At 37.5% G+C, this 18,381-nt stretch overlaps 1 protein-coding gene across 3 annotated transcripts in view; it reads left to right on the top strand.

The window, feature by feature from the left end:
• CARMIL1 (capping protein regulator and myosin 1 linker 1) overlaps positions 1 to 18,381 on the top strand; it is a 192,513-nt gene that overhangs the window by 116,626 nt on the left and 57,506 nt on the right. For all 3 annotated transcript variants that reach the window (XM_058831463.1, XM_058831462.1, XM_058831461.1), the window contains exons 17-22: positions 1,739 to 1,808; positions 6,069 to 6,150; positions 7,897 to 7,996; positions 8,084 to 8,138; positions 13,335 to 13,507; positions 15,769 to 15,837. In XM_058831463.1, the coding sequence (XP_058687446.1) occupies positions 1,739 to 1,808; positions 6,069 to 6,150; positions 7,897 to 7,996; positions 8,084 to 8,138; positions 13,335 to 13,507; positions 15,769 to 15,837 (549 nt within the window). The remainder of the gene's footprint in view (positions 1 to 1,738; positions 1,809 to 6,068; positions 6,151 to 7,896; positions 7,997 to 8,083; positions 8,139 to 13,334; positions 13,508 to 15,768; positions 15,838 to 18,381) is intronic.

Below are 18,381 nucleotides of genomic sequence, written 5' to 3'. Positions count from 1 at the left end.
ACATAGGTAATACAGTTAATGTTCCATTGCAGCTCGCTCATCTTTTTCACCATTTTTTGATGGAGGCAGTTAGTACTCTTGTCCTTGTTGAAGTGTAAGTTGGCATTTTTGTTGAATTTTACAGACATTGCCAAAAATTGTATTTTGATCTGTCAGTGCTGTAGCAAGTTTCTGATATGCTTTTAATGCAAATGCTTATTACAAGGCCAATTCTTGCTTTCTGCATCATGCACAGTTGATAAGACCTCTCCATGTGTTGCCATGTGTGTGATTTAAACATACTGGCCAAGTATAAGCATAATATGTCTGGCTTCAGGCCCTGTGAAGGCTGGTGATTTTTTCATGACAAAGAATTGAGAAATAAGGGGATTTTCTTAGGGTGAATTTATAGGGAAGAGATTAGGGAAAAAAACTGCTTTTTTTTTCTCTTCCTGTGAAAAGTGTACAACTGAAGCAGCACTGTCTCTCTTTTTTTAATCTGCATGTTTTTAAGCTTGCCCTGTAATTTTTTTATGTCCTGGAAAAATTTTTTATGTCCTTTTTTTATGTTCAGGAGGCTCTTTGCAAACTTACCATCAGCCAGACTGACTGAATAAAAAACATGTCTGGGTAAGAAAGATAGACAAGATCATGTAAAAATTGTGAGAACTGTTGCAGAACTTTCACTTCCCTCTCTCCCCCCCGCTGTATATTAATAGCTTAAGTAAATAAGCACAAGACATTTGCCTTTGTTAATAGGGAAGATCTGATTATACCTGCAGGACAGAAGATATTAATTGGTTTAAATGAAAAGCCTGCCCAAGGCACACACATTTCAAATGTAGCTTTGACACACTACTTGCATAGCAAGTGTGTAGACAAATGGCTCATCAGAAGGGGTTGGTTTTTATCTCCATGCATCACTTGGTTAGCTGCTTTTGGCTGAAATGAAGTTGGAGAAGGAAGTCCTCCTGTTTCTCTGTTGAATTATTAATTCAAAGCTGCATTTATTCTGAATATTATAAGGAATACACAGATTTTGTTTGTTCCTTCTCTATTACACATACTGTTGTGCTTTCTGATTTGACAGTATTAATATAAGTGTGATATTAACACTAACTTTTAGATGTGGAAACAAACTTCTGTAAGACTTGAAAAGTGGATTTATGAAAACCATAATTAGTCTTTACGTCATGTGTCTGCCAATCTGCCTAAAGGCAAAGGATACCATTGCATAGGAACATAATTTAAAAATCTGTAAATACTTGTTGGGTTGTGGAAGTGGAGAATTTTGTGATACTGGAACATGCTCCAGCCTTTGAGTGTCACAGGCATTGTGCCTGATTGAGATGGATGGCTGCATGGCATCTTGTGTATTTTAAAAACCTCATTTTTTCCTGGATTATTGGAAAATCAGAGAGTTTGTATGGTTGTATGACAGAACACTCCATTTATAATCATATGGTACTCTTTGAAAGCAAATGTTGAAGAAAATTAATCTCTGATGGACGTTATTAAATGTGGATGGTTCTTTAGAGTTTCTTCATTAGCCTTGCATCCCTGCAGTTTTTGAAGCTCCTGGAGTGTTCTGAGTGTGGCATGCTTGTGCTGCCATTGTCATTTAAGAAATAACTGCTCAGCTGGTGTTGCTTTGAAATGAGTCTTTGCATTATAGGTGTATTAATCTGTGATCACTTAGATGATGATGTAAATCTGCCCTTTATTTTTTTAAAATGGTTCTAAAATTGATCTTTTTCAGAGCGCTTTTATTAGGCCTGGCTTGCAATCACAATCTGAAGGAGGTGTCTTTAGACCTCAGTAGCTGTGAGGTAAGGAATATTTATCAGGATGTTTTCAAAATATGCAATGACTAGGCTTTAGAGTTCCTGTGAAATCCACTGGGTGAGATGTTCTTCCTCTAGTCAAAAATTCTGGGAAAGGTGGAACTCAGAGAAACAGTTATGGTAAAGTCAGGATGAGTCTTACAGCGTCATAAATAAGGAGCAAAGAGGTTCAAAGCACCTGATTAACAAAAGCCTCCTTGCAGTGCAGCTGTACTACACACTGAGCCAGCCTGTTGGATGCTTGGTAGCTTCTGCTCTCTGGTGGTGTGATTAGCAGCAGGATTTTCCAAGGTGCCTAAATTTGAACAGCTCAAAGGAAGCTGCATGCCCTGAAGGCATGTCTGTGGTTCGATTGTCTTCCTTCAGAACCAAAGACATGCCTCCTCTTCTGCAGGTTTGCTTTTTAACCTTGGCAGAGATTCCATTTTCCTGATCAATTAATCAAGTCAAGCCAATAAGGAACTTTGGTAGAAGTTATTAACATAAGAAGCAATGTAGAAGTGGCCTCAAGAATAAGTAAGAACAATTGTGGCAACTTATTTGCCTTGTTTGCTCTTGCTTTGCTGTGCACTCCTTTTTCCCAGGGTTGCCCATACTCTTGCAGGGTGATTCCTGTGTGGTTGTAACAGAAGGAGAAAAGATCAGACACAACCCTGGGGAGACACTTGAGGCAAAGTCATTTTATAGAGAGCTGTGTGGTGAACTCTTGCCAAAAGCAACATGAACCAGTTTGCGCTCAGGCCTTCTCTGACTATCCCATTTTTTAAGCTGCAAAGAAAGCCTCCCATTTGTTAGATATTTCCAAGGCCATCTGAGTATTAGCTGTTCTAGAAGTGCCTGCAAATACAGTGGTTTCCCTTTAAGTAGAAAACATGCAATATTGATAGCCATGTAGAAGTGCAGTAATCCTTGCCTTTAGGTTTGTGGTCAGTTGCTTTTGAAATGTGCACAGATTTCTTTATGAAGGAAAAAAACAAATAATTGTGAATGCATATCATAGTTTTTGATATTTTAGACTTTTTGAAAAATACTACTTTGAAGATCACTACATGTAAATTGCAAATACAAAAGCTTTCAAGACAAGTACGTATGCTTCTGACTTCTGAGGGATCAGACAGATGATAATTTATCTTTCAGAGGAAGGAAGGAAAAGGGAGGAGTAATTAATGTAATAAAAATTAAGTCCTATGATCATAGCCTTAAATGAATAAATCAATAAAACACAAATATAAGTAATGAGAGTATAAATTAGCATGTAAATCAACAAGGGCTGACAGGAGAGAAAATATTACCCTTTCATGAAATTACACCCAGGATGGGGTTTGAAAGAGCCCTTCAAGGGTCAGTGAGATTTATTGGACACCAAAGCACATGTGGTCATGGCTGACTCTCGTGGCAGAAAGGAACGAACCCTGCCCAACTCAGTGTTGCATTCCTGTAGCTGGTCCCTCCAAATTGACAGCACTTCCTTAGATCATTCCCTTAACATTTTTTCTCCCATCACTGAGCTTTATCCATTCTCATGTGCTTTGGAAAGAAGTTATGCTTCCACCAGCAGGGAAGTTGATGTGCCAGCAGCTGGGAGGGCTCTCAACAGGCCCAGCACTTCAGGATCCTGCTCCACCTCTCCCTGACCCTCTGGGATCTGGGCAGGGTAATCTACACCCAGAAAGAGAGCGGTGGGAAGCTTGGAGCCAGTCACCACTACTCCCAGTTCCTGCAAGCACACTCTGCTAGGGGGCTATAAAGCTGATGCTTCAGCTTTGCCCTCTTCTTTCCTACATCAGGCAAGCTGTACGCAAGTATGGAAGGATAAATCTGTGTTCCTTCCCTCTCCCACCATTTTTCATTTGCTCCCATAATTTTCTGGTATATTATCTCTAAGCTTAATCATTTTCTATTGCTTGTTTGGTTGTTTTTGTTTTTGTTTTTTAATTATTTTTACTATGAAAATTACATTTTTATTTCTACCTGCTCAGCACTGATGTATTTCACTCTTTTCCCTTCTGCTTCCCTTAGCTTGGTCACTGTGTAAGTACCCTCCATGCTTTACCTTAATTGTTAAATCAGTTAGCTTTGTTTGCCCTTCCCATATTGGTACCTCATAGCTTTGAACACACTTGGCATTTTTAATTGTAGAAGGGTTATTCTTCATTTTCTGAATAAGAGCTTTTCTCTGTAGTCTCAGAAGTATGTCATACGGAAGTGTTGCAGAGGGTCTTTTTGTCAGTATCACAATCCTCATTGATGAGCAGCACTTCAGTTAATCTCTGCTTTTATATATATACTTATGTGCATAATATTTTAACACAGTTGCAGCAAATTGTGATCCAGAAAGTGAAGTTTTTTGTCATCACTTTCACATTAAGTAGATATCACCATTTGTGCCTATGAAATGTTTATATATTTAAAATATTGAATGTAGAGTTATCTGGTACAAGATTGAAAGCTACTCCTGAAAAATTGTCCACTTCAGCCCTCAAAGTATATATAGTCATAAGCATTTGGATTCTGTTGTATAATTTTAGTGTATAGAACTTTACCCTACCAACGGCCAATCCAGTTCCACATATGATCTGCCACTTCTATAGATTCTGCAATAGTAGATGTGACACTGTGTAAAATGGTTGTCTTGTGGTGGGCCACACTGAGAGAGCAGAACAAAGCGAAACTGAATGATTTTGGCTTTCATACAGCAAGTGCTATAAATGCTTGGACCAAAATAAAGTTGAGTTAAATTTGCAGCACTTCTGGCCCAAATACAGCCTGTAATATGGCTACTTATTGAGAGGATGAGGTGAAAGATAGGCAAGCTTTTATGGAGAGGGGGACAGGTGCCTTATGTTCTGTACTTCTTGCACTCCAGATGTGATTTCTGATTTAGGTGTTACCTTTGTCCACCATCCTCCAAATATTCAGGTCAAGTTATTCAGCTGCTTGTTAGCTCATCACATATCTCAAACTTTCAAAAAAGTGCCAAATCAAGTCTTTTGAAAAATGCTTTTAGAAGGCATTTGTGGCTCTTTATAGCATGGATAAAAGTTGATGGTCCACAGAAGTATCAGCAGGTTGATTCAGGATATTTACCCAAGTCAACTAAGTAAAACATTAAGCAGTTTTTATGCATGGGAGGTGAAAAAGCTTTGAAGAAGTTTGAAAAAGCTTTCCATTATTTTTGAAGCAAATGACATGAAAGCAGAAAACGTAAAAATAAAATTTCCATAGAATTTTTTCCCACTTTAGCTAATGTCTTTTACTGGGGGATGTTTATAAAGTGAAATACACCTTACATTAATGTGCATAGCTGCAAAAAATAAGAAAATGCTTTTGCTCCTTTGGAAAAAAAGTTGTGTTAATTCAGTAATGTTAGTAAATAAGTGTTTAAGGTTTCCTAACTTTAGTTTTTAATGTTGATGTTTTCTCCTAGAACATCTCATTGTTTTTTAATTAAATCCTGACATTTCCTTTATAGTCATGTAATATTTCAGATTAATAATATCATAATTGATACTTTGCAGCCAGGCATTTTTGTTATCATTGCAATTTTTTTTCTTTCGTTGCTATTTCTTAAGAATAACTATATTACCATTTTCTCTTGTTTATGGTCTTTTATGGCTGTTTTACAATTTGAATATTTGAATTTTCTTTTCAGTGACAGGGAGGCATAATTTGATCATTTTTTAAAATTATTATTATTTATTATTATTATTTTTTTTTATGTCCCCCGCTTATCTTTGAAATGAGCACCTTAGCATTGTGCTGAGAGCTGGAAGAAGATGCTCACTGTGAGGCCTGAGTGTAGTGGAGTTCAGGGGTGCCAGTGTTGCAAGCCAATAAGCTGGTCTACGCTTGTTTTGGTGCTTTTTTTGATCACCAGACACTAGAAATGTCCTGGGCCGTTCATGTAGAGAATGCTCACCCCAGTCTTTCATGCACTGCCCAGCATGAGTGCTAAGGATTTTCTGTGTTTAACCATTTAGATATTTTCTTGATTTAAAGTCTGAGAGGTAGTTTCAAGAGAAAGGAAAGAATCTCTTTTCTCAATTGTATGCAAATACTGAGAGTAAGGATGAGAACAGTGGGAATGTGTGCCTAGGCTGTCATTTTGATGTCTATAACTTCTTCTGTTGCTGTTGTTTTTGCTGCTGCTAGTGCCTTCTGTATTCACAAAGCTCCTACCACTGTCTTCTGTGTGATCTTGAAACCATAACTAGTTTGCAAAAATGGATGATGTTTTGTCTCTAGTTAAGATCTGGAGGTGCACAAGTCTTGGAAGGATGCATAGCAGAAATACACAATATCACCAGCCTAGATATTTCAGACAATGGTAAGTACACAGAAGAGGAATGGAGGGTCTTGCAAGTCAAGAAATGCTTTTTGTTTCAGCTCACAGTGTAACCAAGGATGGTTGCTCTTGCTTTGTGATGATTTGCCATGTTGGTGATGGAAGTGTCTCACACCAAGACTTCTTATAAAGAAATGTTGAAAGATTAACTGTATCCTCAAAAGTTTGTTGTTTGAGATCAATGTAACACAGCAGAATAAAATAATGGCACCGAGTTCATTTTATATCCAGAGTAAATTTGGCTTAAGTACAAGAGGATTAGAAGCTGAATGAGAATTGGAAGTGTAATGAAAGAACAAAGGGAAAGGTCTGGTACAGAATGAAGCTGAGGGGAAAAAATTGGGGCAAAGAGCCAACAGCTTCAGGTCAGAAAAGGCCTGCTTGAATCTTTGGAAAAGTCTTTGTATATTTCTGCTTTGGTGTCTTTGTGCTTCCTAGCACAGATATTCCTGGGAATATGATCTAGCTTCTCATCTTGCAGATTCAAGGTGTAGATGTATGAACTGGAAGAATTCACCTGCTGTGTTTGCCCCTGTATCAGCCAAATGCAGAAGTATTTCAGAAACAGATCCCCAGTATAGTGGAATTGATGCCTTGAGAGGCAACCTGGAACAGAGGCTAGACAGAGTTAAAGGAATAAAGTAGGTATTTATTAGAAGGCCTTCAAAGGATTCACCTTGGGCAGTACAAGAGCCCAGAGGAGGCTACACTCAAGATGGATGCAAGATGGATGACCAGTTACAAGTTTTCACACTTTTATAACTTTTGGTCCATTTACGTATTTGGGTTAATTGTCCAATTACATCTTCAGGTTATGAAGTCCCGTCCTCCCAGATTGCTCTCCTCAATTTGCTGTTGTTTATACTTGTTGGGCCCGAAGCTGCAACGGTGTCAGCTTGAAAAAGATTGTTGTGTCTAACTACCCTGTGAGGAGAACTTGCTAACACTTTATATGAACTTCAGTCACACACTAGGGCAGTGCAGAATCTGGAAAGTATGTAAGCTAAAACTTAAGGCATCAGAATGCACAAGAAGGGTGGGATGGACAAGTAGAAAGCTCTGAGAGCTACTGATTCAGCTTAGTTATGCAAAAAGATTTATTTTTATAAATAAGGATAGATATTTGAAATCTAAATTATGCTGTGAATCTGAATTCTAAATAATTGTAATCTAGCTAGTGGACTCCTCAAATACATAATAACTTGGGAATACTAAAGTTATTTTTCTTTTGCTCAGGAGTAGAATAAAATCTGCCTTGTTTTTCAGGTCATTTTATTAATACTCTGTTATGTTAGCCTTTTTTGCTGAATTTTGAAGGCTTTGAAATATTGTTAGTACACAGCTCTACTAGGACTAGTAATTAGCATTGTTTCAGAGTTCTCCAAAGAACTTCAAACTCTGCCTGACAGTGCGAGGAACTACCCTTGGGTGATTGGACTGTGCATAAGGGACTAAATTCTCTTCTGTGTTTCTGAGAGGTGCCTTTAATAGCTGATTAGCATGGAGATTAAAAGGGTTTATTTTAGATAAAATGTTTATTCTCATAGAAAAGCAGAAGCACTAATGAGGAAAAGATTTAAAGATAAAGGAATGGAAATTTTTCTACACATTTTGGAAATTAGTACACTGATAAAATTACTTGAATGAATATAGCATCGATAATTAGCCCTGGTCTGGGTCTTTTGTGAAAATGTGTTTTAATTCCTAATCTAATCTGATTCTTTACAGGCCTAGAATCTGACCTCTCAACCCTTGTAGTCTGGCTTAGTAAAAACCGATCGATAAGACACTTGGCATTAGGCAAAAACTTTAACAACATGAAATCCAAGTAAGGATTTTCTTTCTTTTAAATAACAAGAGAGTGGATTAGGAGAAACTGCTGATTTCATCATCTTCCTAACTTTTCTTCCCTCAGAAATCTCACTCCAGTACTTGATAATTTAGTTCAGATGATTCAAGACGAGGATTCAGTGAGTATCTTTCTGCCTACTATCATCATGTGTATTTGTACCCTCACAGTCTATTTCTGATAATTTTCTTCGCTGTGTTAATTTACTGCATAAAATTTGATCACAGCCCTGCAACAGATACATCCAACATTTTGGGGTTTTTTGGTTTGGTTGTTTTTTTTTTCAGATTGTAATTTGGATTAATTTGTGGCATGTAGGTGAACATTTTCTAAGGATAGTCTTAGGATCTGTGATTGTTGGAAAATATTCATTTTAAATAGTTGGATGTGTGTAACCTAGTTATTTACAGCCCTTTTGGCAAAATTTCCAGAACTTTTGTGTCCTGATAAGAGATTACAATGTTAGTGTTCTCAATAACAATTTTTTTTTAAATTTATTGAATGCATTATTTCCTGATAGGTGTTCTTGGGTATTAACTTTTTTTTTCCCTTGACAAAATGCAAGGTCACTGCAGTGATCTCTCAGAACTCCTTCCTTCTTCAAAAGATGCAAATAAACCATGCACTGTGCTGCTTTTTACTTCTCTTAGTCATGGGAGCAATTTCATAAAACTTTTTCAGGGTAACTTGCTGGGATGCTTGCCCACTTTCTTAATTTCTTCACTCTTGTGGTTCTGAAAGACTTTTGTGGTTGGATTTGTGTTCTTGCCTGTTGTTGGCATCCTAGTTTTGGTTAGAAGAGGATCTTAAGATACTCAGTTAATCTCATGCTTGTCAATCTTTATGTATCTACTCTTAGTCCTTTCTTACTCCCTAATTTCCTGTGCAAGTAGCAAGCAAGCTTTCCTCATTCTCCAGAGACAGCTGACTGTAGACTCAAGTTGTCTGAACACCTGCTATTTCCTGTTGTCTTTATTGTCTCACCTCCAAGTTCACACTCTCCATGTTAACTGCTTGGCTATCTTCTCCTCCCATCTGTGCATGAATTCTGGCAGTTTTAACCAGGATTTCCAATGTCTCTTTCCTTGCAAGGTCATTAGACTCATATTCAGTGTTCCCTTTTTCTTAGTTCTTAATTGTATTTGAAGTGATTTATTAAATTGTCTATGCTCTTTCTGCCCTGCCCTCTTAAATGGGATTAGTGGTACTGGTGTTTTCTTGACTCTATGTCTTCCTCCACATTTTATTCTTTAAACCACAGAGTGTTGGTGTGGCGTGGTGAAGTTCTGCATACAGATACCAAAACTCATTCTAATTGAGGTAACACCTGAAATGAAGGCACCTTAATAAAAGGTTTGCACAAGTTAGATGTAGGGTTGTGCTAGATAACATATTGGTGGAACTCTGTGTTCCTTCTTGTACCAAACTGGCCTTTTTGTTTTATGCTGTGTGACCACGTCCTTCTTCTCTGCCCCTAAAGGGAATGCTGCAGGAGTGCCTTCCTCTTCTCTCCTTTTCCTTTTGATCCTATACTGAGGATTTAATCAGATAGCACCTGCTTCTTCTTTGTGGGCATTTGTCTCTGTCCTGCCCTGTTTCTCAAGCTTATCCTTTCGCAGCTGTCCTGAAAAACTGAATCACAAGGAAATGTAATTTAGTATGTTTTCTGTTTCCATTATTCCTTTGTTCTGTTGCAGGTGAACCTTTCTTCCCACTCAGACCATATCCTAAAACACATCATCAACACACTCTCTGTCCTTTCAGTACCTAAATCATCTTCTCAAACACAAATGCTATCTTTTCTTTAGAACAAAAATTTCAACTTTGACTGTATTATTTCTATATAAAGTGTTACAACCTCCTGTTTATCTTTCCTGGCTTCTGTTTTTGAAGCTTCCAGGTCATAGGAAAAAGTAACTGCTGAATTTTGTGTGTATCATTCCTGCAGCTCTCTCTCCTTTGTATCATTGGCTTCCACTTCTTGCATTCCTTTTCTTTTCAGCCTGTGGGTGACATCATTTGTTGTTCCACTTTCTGCCTTTTACACTATTCACTGGTCAGATGTGTTCCTGTATTTCTTACCCACCATGTTTTCCTGACCTGATCTACACAATGTACTCTCATCCTGTTTTCAAACAGTGTTATAATGAAATGATTCACCAAAAAGTTCTTTTATTTAGGTACTTAAAATAACTCTCTCCTTCATGTCACGCATTAACACTTGGGATATAGCATATGATCCTTTTGAGGTTACCCTGCCCCTGCCTCTTCTTTCCCCATGTTCTTTTCTCTTGCTAATCCTCTTCAGTGAAGGAATCTTGTTTTTTTTCTCTCTCATCAAGCACTAAAAGCAGCATGAACCATCTCCTAGCAGCAAAAGAGTTGAGGACAGACACTGTAGCACTGTGGGAAAAAATGTGTTGCAGAAAGCTGCCTAGGATTGTCCTTAACTGTATCTCAATGCTGGGAAAATTATTTTAAGTCTCTAGCTATTTCAATTTGGTTTTGAATCTTCTATGGGGTCATCCTCATTCTACCAATACTATGGATTTGCTGTGACAGGACATTAAAAAGTTAAGGTGCAGTTGGAGAGAGCCGGGTTGCCCAGAGCACACTGCCCGGCAAATTGTCTGCATGGAAAGCTGAAGGTTTCCATGAAGCTTTAATCTAAAATAATCCTTTCTAAATGCTTCTTCATGTATTTATGCACACTTTAAATAGCTCTGTTGCTGTGTTAATGTGAGTCATGAGTAAAATGATTTAAACAATCAGTGGCTTGGTTCTGTGACTGTTAAAATACAGCAATATACAAGCGTAATTCTGCACAATTCAAAAGCAGTAGTAGTAACCTACATAGCAGAACTTCACAGGTGTTTTATATAAACAAGAATGGAACATTTAGATTCATTTTTTTGTGTTCTTTTCATGTCTTTTCTATTTAAGTACGTGCTATACTGTGCAGACTATTATAATGTATTCTTACTGTGCCATTCCTTTTCTTGTTGCAAAAATTGATGTTACACTGCAGGTACACAGTGTTGTTACTCAGAGTGGCAATCACTCCTGCATAGGTGCATTGGATTTCTAGTGATGAGCATCTTTAGCTGTTAGTTCAGTGTTAGTCCAGAAATGGCTTTTTGAGGGTTTTTACAACATTCTTGTTCATAGGAAAAACAAATTTAGCTTGATTTAATTCTTAGGGTTTTTTTCCATCAGAAGTATGACTGAATCCATGACTAAAATAATACAATTTCTAATTGTATATTTGTAGTTCGAGAATTCCTCTTCCTTAAAAAGGTTGTGTTAAGGCATCTTCTCTGTATTGCCGAAGTACCTGTTTTCTGTAGCAGGGACATTGAAAGTGCTCCTTAGACTTCTGTTTTCTCAGTGTCTATCTAAAACTATGAAGTTGTTAAAAGAAGTAAGTGTTTGTAGAGAATTGCCCATATTTGTGGGGGATTTGGTTTTGGTGTTTCCTTTTTTGTTTGTTGGTTGTTGTTTTATTTGAGATTTTTGGTGTAATGATCAGATAATTTAAGGAATATTTAGATGGCGCATAGCTGTCAATCCTTAAAGAGCACAGTACAGAAGCATTTTCAGTCATATACTGTTTTGGCAAAGTGTTGGAATGCAAGAAGTTTTAGAAAAATTATGTGGGAGGGATCACCTGCAGCTCAGTTACTCCAATGCCCATTTCTAAAGTGACACAGGAGAAACAGAAGCAGTGTCACACAAGTTCATTGCTGATTTCTCCTAGTGCTGCGTGGTGCTGCTTTACCAGGAATCTGTCAGCAAAAGGGCTTCTCAGACTTCTGTCAAGAGCTCTTAAGTGCCATTCTAAATGTGATGTTAACATTTTTATGTTAATACTGATTTTAAATTCTTAATAATTCTTTACACTCTTCTTCGTGTCGTGCAATAAAATTGAAAAACAGACAGATTAAGGGCATTAGCATAGTAATTTAATAACTTCCATTTAAAATAAAACCAGCATGTGGCTTGTGTTATTGTTAGGCTTTTTAATTATAAACCTGCTGTGCCTCCAAATTTTTTTACTTTTCCTCACTAGTAAGTGCATTTCTTATTGTTGCAAGTTTTCTGGTTATCACTGTAATCCAGTGGTGTCTGGAAGGTAGGATCCCATTGCATAGCAGGTATGATGCAAGCACCTTGGACCCTGGAAAGTGTGCACAATTTGGTTGGTTTATTTTCATTAATCTAAACTTCAGGACCTAACAGGCTCACTGCTATGAGATGTTGATTTTCCTATACAGGCAATTTGGGGATTTTAGGCTCTGAAGGTTCATCTTCTAATATGTGCCTAAGTGGGTGCATAATGACAATACACTTCTCTGTATGGACTCACACGTGAGCAAGGGAAATGTTTTGTGGAGTCCTCATTCATCACCAAAGGCAAATTACACTTTTAGGAGCTGTAATGTCTATGCAAGGCATGGGGATAGATTGGCTGTGGTTCTTGAGCTCCTGCTCTTGAGTGGTGGGGGCACTGAGAGTGGAGGAAATATGGGCATTTAGGGAAAGGTTTTCTTAAGGCTTGGAGTGTGACTTGCTGGAGCCAAATAAGTTAGTTTCAGTTTAATATGCTGCATAAAAAAATAAAGTTACTGAAAGATATTATGGTTATGGATGTCTAAACACCATTGTTAATAATATTTATTGACTTACTTATTGCAGTAGATACTCAATACTGCTTTGAATTTCAGACCTGCTACAGTTTTATCTTTCCTCCGAAAGTCCATTTCCTTTGTTGAAGGAACAGATATGCAAAATCACTCCTGAAGTTGAAGTAACAATAATAAAACACTTAAAGGAAACTGTTTATGTTTTAACAATGCCTTGTACTGTAATTTGTCCTTGAGCAAATCTCAGCCTGAGGGAGAGAAAGGGAATGGTAGATACTTTTACTTCTCCCTGAAAACGTAAATGCTGGTTAAGCAAAACCCACTGGAAGTTGCCTTGTGAAGCTGTTTGTTGTTATTGTGCCTTTTTTGAGGTTTACACTGTATTCTGTACTTAGTAGGACTCAGGAAGTTTGAGGCACTGCCACTTGAAAATAATTTTTTTACAAGGTGTTACAGCTTAATCTGCTTGTGTGCATGTGTTTGACACCTGTGCTGTAAGTTATTGACTCCCAATTTATCATGTGTTGTAGGATCTGCAGCAAACACAGAAATAATTCTTTGATGTTCACTTCTGTCCCCAAGAGTTTGAGAAACTTGTAACTTGATTGAGTTGGTGTTTGAGGAACGAGTGCACTATCAGTTTCTGTTACCAGTGCCTTTTCTATGATCCACAGCCTCTACAGTCACTGTCCCTCGCAGATTCCAAGCTGAAGACTGAGGTCACCATCATTATTAATGCCTTGGGCAGCAATACTTCTCTCACAAAAGTAGATATTAGTGGAAATGCCATGGGAGATATGGGAGCAAAGATGCTGGCAAAAGCCCTACAGATAAACACCAAACTCAGGTAAGGGAAATGTATTTGCAGTAAACAGTAGAATGGCTTAATAACACTGAAGTTGTTGGCTCATTCTTAATCTGTTTCTCTTCAGAACCTTTCTACGTACAGCCATTTAAGAGTGTCTTTATTTGGAAATGTTCTCTTCTTTTTCTTAAGAGAAAGGAAAATTTCAACAGAAAAATGAGAGAAGCAAGTTGTCCTTCAAAAACACTGAAACTGGGGAAAAATTTCTACATTTGAACAGAAAGGCCTCTTGTTGGAATCAAAAGATCTTTAAATTTCTGTAGTGACAGAAAAGAATTACGTTGTTACAGAGCTCTCTATTAATTAAATCCAACCTTCTTTTCAAAGCTAGGCCAACTTTAAAGATATAGGAACTTGGGTAGGCAGGTTTTGAAGATCTGCAAGTACCAAGATTCCACAGTGTCCCTGGGAGCTCAATTCTAGTGCTCAGCTACTCTTTTCTGTTCTGCTCTCTCTTTCTTACTGGAGGCTTTCCCAGCAGAGAAAATTCCTATACTTGGGTAGGAAACTGAAGTAAATTATTCTTTGTCTTCTGAAGTGCCAATTTGTAGAACTAAGAGCATGTGGAATTCAGAATGGGGAGCAGCATGGACCATCCATCCTTCCTTTCTCCCCTTCCTCCCATGTTGATGGTCCTTGGCATATCTTCTCTGCAACTTCATCTGCCCAACAACTTCACTGCTTTTTAGCATGTCTGGCACTGATGGCTTGAGAATATCACTTTTTTTCTATCCAGCATGTGTTTCACAACAGTAAAACCTTCAATCAGTGTAAATCTGGATGGGGACCTCTAAATATGTCACCCTCATCAGGAAAGATAATCCTCTCTCCTCCTTGTCAGACTGTGCAGATGAACCTTCCTCGTGTATTGTCAATGTAACTTTTTATTTGGTCTCCAAGTATTTGTTCCCTGGATGAAATTCCCCCAGTCTTGGCTATTTTGTTCAGAGGCAGGGATCCTCTGGCCTTTGTGATGCTATGCCCAAGCTGAATATTAAAAATGTCAAGAAAACATTGGAGGGGTGGCTTAGGTTTACTGAATGTATTAACCTGAAATGACCACAATATCTGAAAAAATAAAGTCTTGATACATTTCAGGGTGGCAGACTGAAACGTTTCACAGTATGCTGAATGTTGCAGTTGACATAATGTCACCACAGTCTGTGGTGTGATTACAGGCTGAATAATGCAATGGTAACTGGCTCTGCCAAAAATGCTATAAAATGACACCCAGGTAGAAATATAAACACATTTTCCAGTGGCAAAAATATTCAAGATTTGACCCTTAGCATATATGATGTTTGCAGAGTGAGTGTAGAATCTGTCTTCCTCTCTTTCTTACCTTTCATCTAAAAAATGGAGGGATAATTCTGCAACAACAGAAGGATGTCAATACTTGTGAAAGCATGCCATCTATCTTTTTTTTTTTTTTTCTCTTTTAAACACCAGAAATCTTTGTTTGATTTTGTGCCTTTTTTTTTTTTTTTTTGAGAGCAGCTACAACTGGTGCTCTAGCAGAAGCAAGATTTATCTGCTTGTCTGTCTCTTCTGCCTACTAATGAGATCTTTGAACATGTGTTTGTAAATTGCCAGGCAGTCTGCTTGAGTGGTCTGAACTGGGGGAGGAGGGGAAGGCTTGATCACTCTTATCATTACTGTGTATTCAAAAGAGCTACAATTTATGCACCTAACCTAATGGTGAATATTGGCAGCTACTTGTGTTGCATGTGGAATCATATGAACAGTGTGATGAGCCCAGTGCAGGGTTGAATGTTTAATAGCCTGCAAATTTTGACCTCTGATCAGCATGAATTTTTAAAATACACATAGCCTATGTGGAACAGAGATTGACCAGTTACTGCAACTTTCTGTGTTTTTTCAGTATGGCCTTGCAAAGCAGATACTTGAACTTTGGTTTTGATGCTATTCCTCAAAAAATCAGGAATTCATGTCCAAATCTTTCTATTAATTGTGTTTTAGAAAAGTAAGGTGCTTATGTCAATGATGGAAAATATATTAGAATCCCCTTTAAAGTAAGGGAAATTGGATTTTGGATATTTGTCCATAATTTCTGTCATTTCAAGGATTTAGCATGTAAGTAAAGACAAGTTTTTAAAGTGCTGCCTTCTGCAATTTTGAATATTCAGCAGTGTGTTATTTCAATATGCAAAGTTTGATTATGGGTTTATTTGGTGGTTCTTGTTTAACTTACACTTTTCTTTCCTCTTTCCACCACCTCTCAGAACTGTAATATGGGACAAGAATAACATCACTGCACAGGGCTTCCAGGACATAGCTGTGGCACTGGAAAAGTAAGTCTGAAGTAACAGAATGTCTGATGAAGAGGCCAAAGATCCTGAATGATCTGAGCAGCTGCAGTTCTTACCGCAGTCAATATGATATTGAAGATGCTGAGTGTTCTCAATTTTAAGCAACGGGATGTTTAATCTAAAGGAAAATTCATGACTTCACATCCTTCAAAAGGATGGGAAGAGGCTCTGTGGCTCTTTCATCCATACTCTGCTCTCAGCACTAAGGTCCTTGAGTTCTGCTCTTAGTGTTAAAATTCTGAATTTGGTAATATTTTCCCTTTTCTTCATACTCTTTTGTTGATAGTGTTCAGAAATTCTATTCTAGTGAATGAAGCTGTACATAATAACAGAAAATTACTGAAGTGGGCCTTTTGGGTCTGAGTCCTTTTCTTTCCCCTAGCAAGTTGAAACTAATAGTGATGATCTCAGGAACTGCAATTTTTCTATGTAATTGCTGTGGTCTGGGTCATTTTGCTTCCATGAGTTTACTCACAGATGTTGCCATTAGTATCTTGCTGAGTTTATGCAGTGATAGATGTTAAATCACTCTAATCTCTCTCCATCTCCATCATATTTCTTTATATGTTATTATTACTTTTCTTAAGAGAGAAGAATTACAGATTTAAATTAAGCAGCAGTTGAGGTTTTTTCACATCATTAAATCCCTTAGACAGGGGCAAAGTCTCTCTTTGGAAAGTGAATGTAACCTACAATTGCTAGGTTCTCATCAAGTTACCTTGTAGAACTGTGTAACTACTTAAGGGAGCATCTTGACCCTTGTAGGGGTCATGAGGCTAGAGCTTATAAAGTTACTTGTTTTATGAAACTACTTTAGTTTATATACTTGGTTTTGAAATTAATTCAGTTGCACTGATGTGGGAAATTATATAAATGATGTATAATTAAGCAAATAGTCTTTCAGTGATTCCATCGATAGTAGCGAATTTGCAAAGGTTATTTGTCAACTTGCAGACATTTCTGTTAAAGGGCAATAGCATGGGGAAGTCTGGTAGAAGAAGAAATACACTTGTTTTCTGGTTAGCATTAGCTTTATTTCTCTGTTCTGAAGTGTTTGGATGAGTAAATAGAGAAGCGGGAGAAATCCTGAGGCAAAATCAGGTAATCTAAACAAAAACACCCCTGGAATGCTACAGTTAATTATGTGACACTGTACTTTTTCAGGGTGGCATCTCAATTATTTAACTTGGAAGGTGAGGTCATTTGATGTTGCCTGAAACATTTTCAAATTGTCAAGAACGTTGATAACATCACAAACTAAGCTGCAAGCAAGAAAGGTTTAAACATGGAGAGGGACTGTCCGTACTGGCTGAAAACAATTAGGCTGTAAACAATCCATCTTGAAGACATTTTGAGAACATGCTTCACCATATGTTTCCTAAAAATACATACCCATCAATATTCTGTAGGAAAGAACTATTGCTCAAAATGGAACAAAATATACTGAAGATGCTTGAGGATATGTGTTCTATGTGTTATTTCAATCTTAAGAAAAGTAGTCATCTACCAAACCACACAACAAAGAAGGAACGTAGACTTTAGCAGTATGGGCTGAGGGGATTTATAACAGACTTTAAAACAGGCTGAAGTAATTGGAAGATTCTTTTCTTTCCCCTTCTCCCAGCTTTTCTTCATCTGCTTATTGCTGTTTGAAAATATTATTCCTGCAAGGGAATTCCAGGAGCATGGCTGTTGGCAGATTTTGCCCTGTGGGTGTCCCAGGTGTGAGGTGCTGAGAAGATTTTCTGCAGAGTCCCTTACAGGTGTCAGTTCAGGAGAGCATTTGAGAACAGTAGGCATTTTATTCAGCTTGGCCATTGTATCTCTGTAATTTTAATATGAAGATAAATATGTGATTTTCAGCCTAGAGCCCCCTATGCCACAGGACTCTACAGCATTGTCTCATATTCATTTCTGAAAGATTTTTTTTTTTCTATCTGGACTGACTGAAAAAATATCTGAAGTTCTAGTATCTGAGGAGAAATGCTGGTGTTTGTTAGAGTGCTATAAATTCTTCCCTTAGCAGTGATATGAAATTCACACACCCTGACCTAAAAAACAGATGATCTTATTCCTGGTTTTTAATAAGTAAAATCTCCACTGCAGCAGAGAGCATATGTAGTGTGTGAATCAGAAGTTACTGCTGGGGAAATAATGTGATGAAATGTAGGACTGTTGTCACACATGTTGTATGTAGAAGAGGAGGTTTTTGGGACCTCTTTTGGGACATTCTTTACAATCTTTGAGCACCTCTCTGAAACTGAACATCCTTTAAATATAGGTATTTTGCAAAGTATATTGATGTGTTTGGAAATTATTGGATTATTTACTTTTTAGCAAAATGTATTCCTTTAAAAGAGACAAGTGGAGTGTTAATAAAAAGAAGAATGAAGGAGTATTTTAGGCTTCAAGGAAACAGAGAGAAAAACAAAGCGTAATGATGAAGTTGAAAAGTGAGCATTAAATTCTTGGTATTTTCCCCTAAGGGCTGGTTAATTCTGAGATGAAAATAATACTGTGTGTCTG

This window comes from Poecile atricapillus, chromosome 2 (assembly GCF_030490865.1).
Source record: "Poecile atricapillus isolate bPoeAtr1 chromosome 2, bPoeAtr1.hap1, whole genome shotgun sequence".
NCBI lineage: Eukaryota > Metazoa > Chordata > Aves > Passeriformes > Paridae > Poecile > Poecile atricapillus.
Note: the sequence above shows the minus strand (reverse complement) of the source record. Positions and strands in the feature narration are given on the sequence as shown.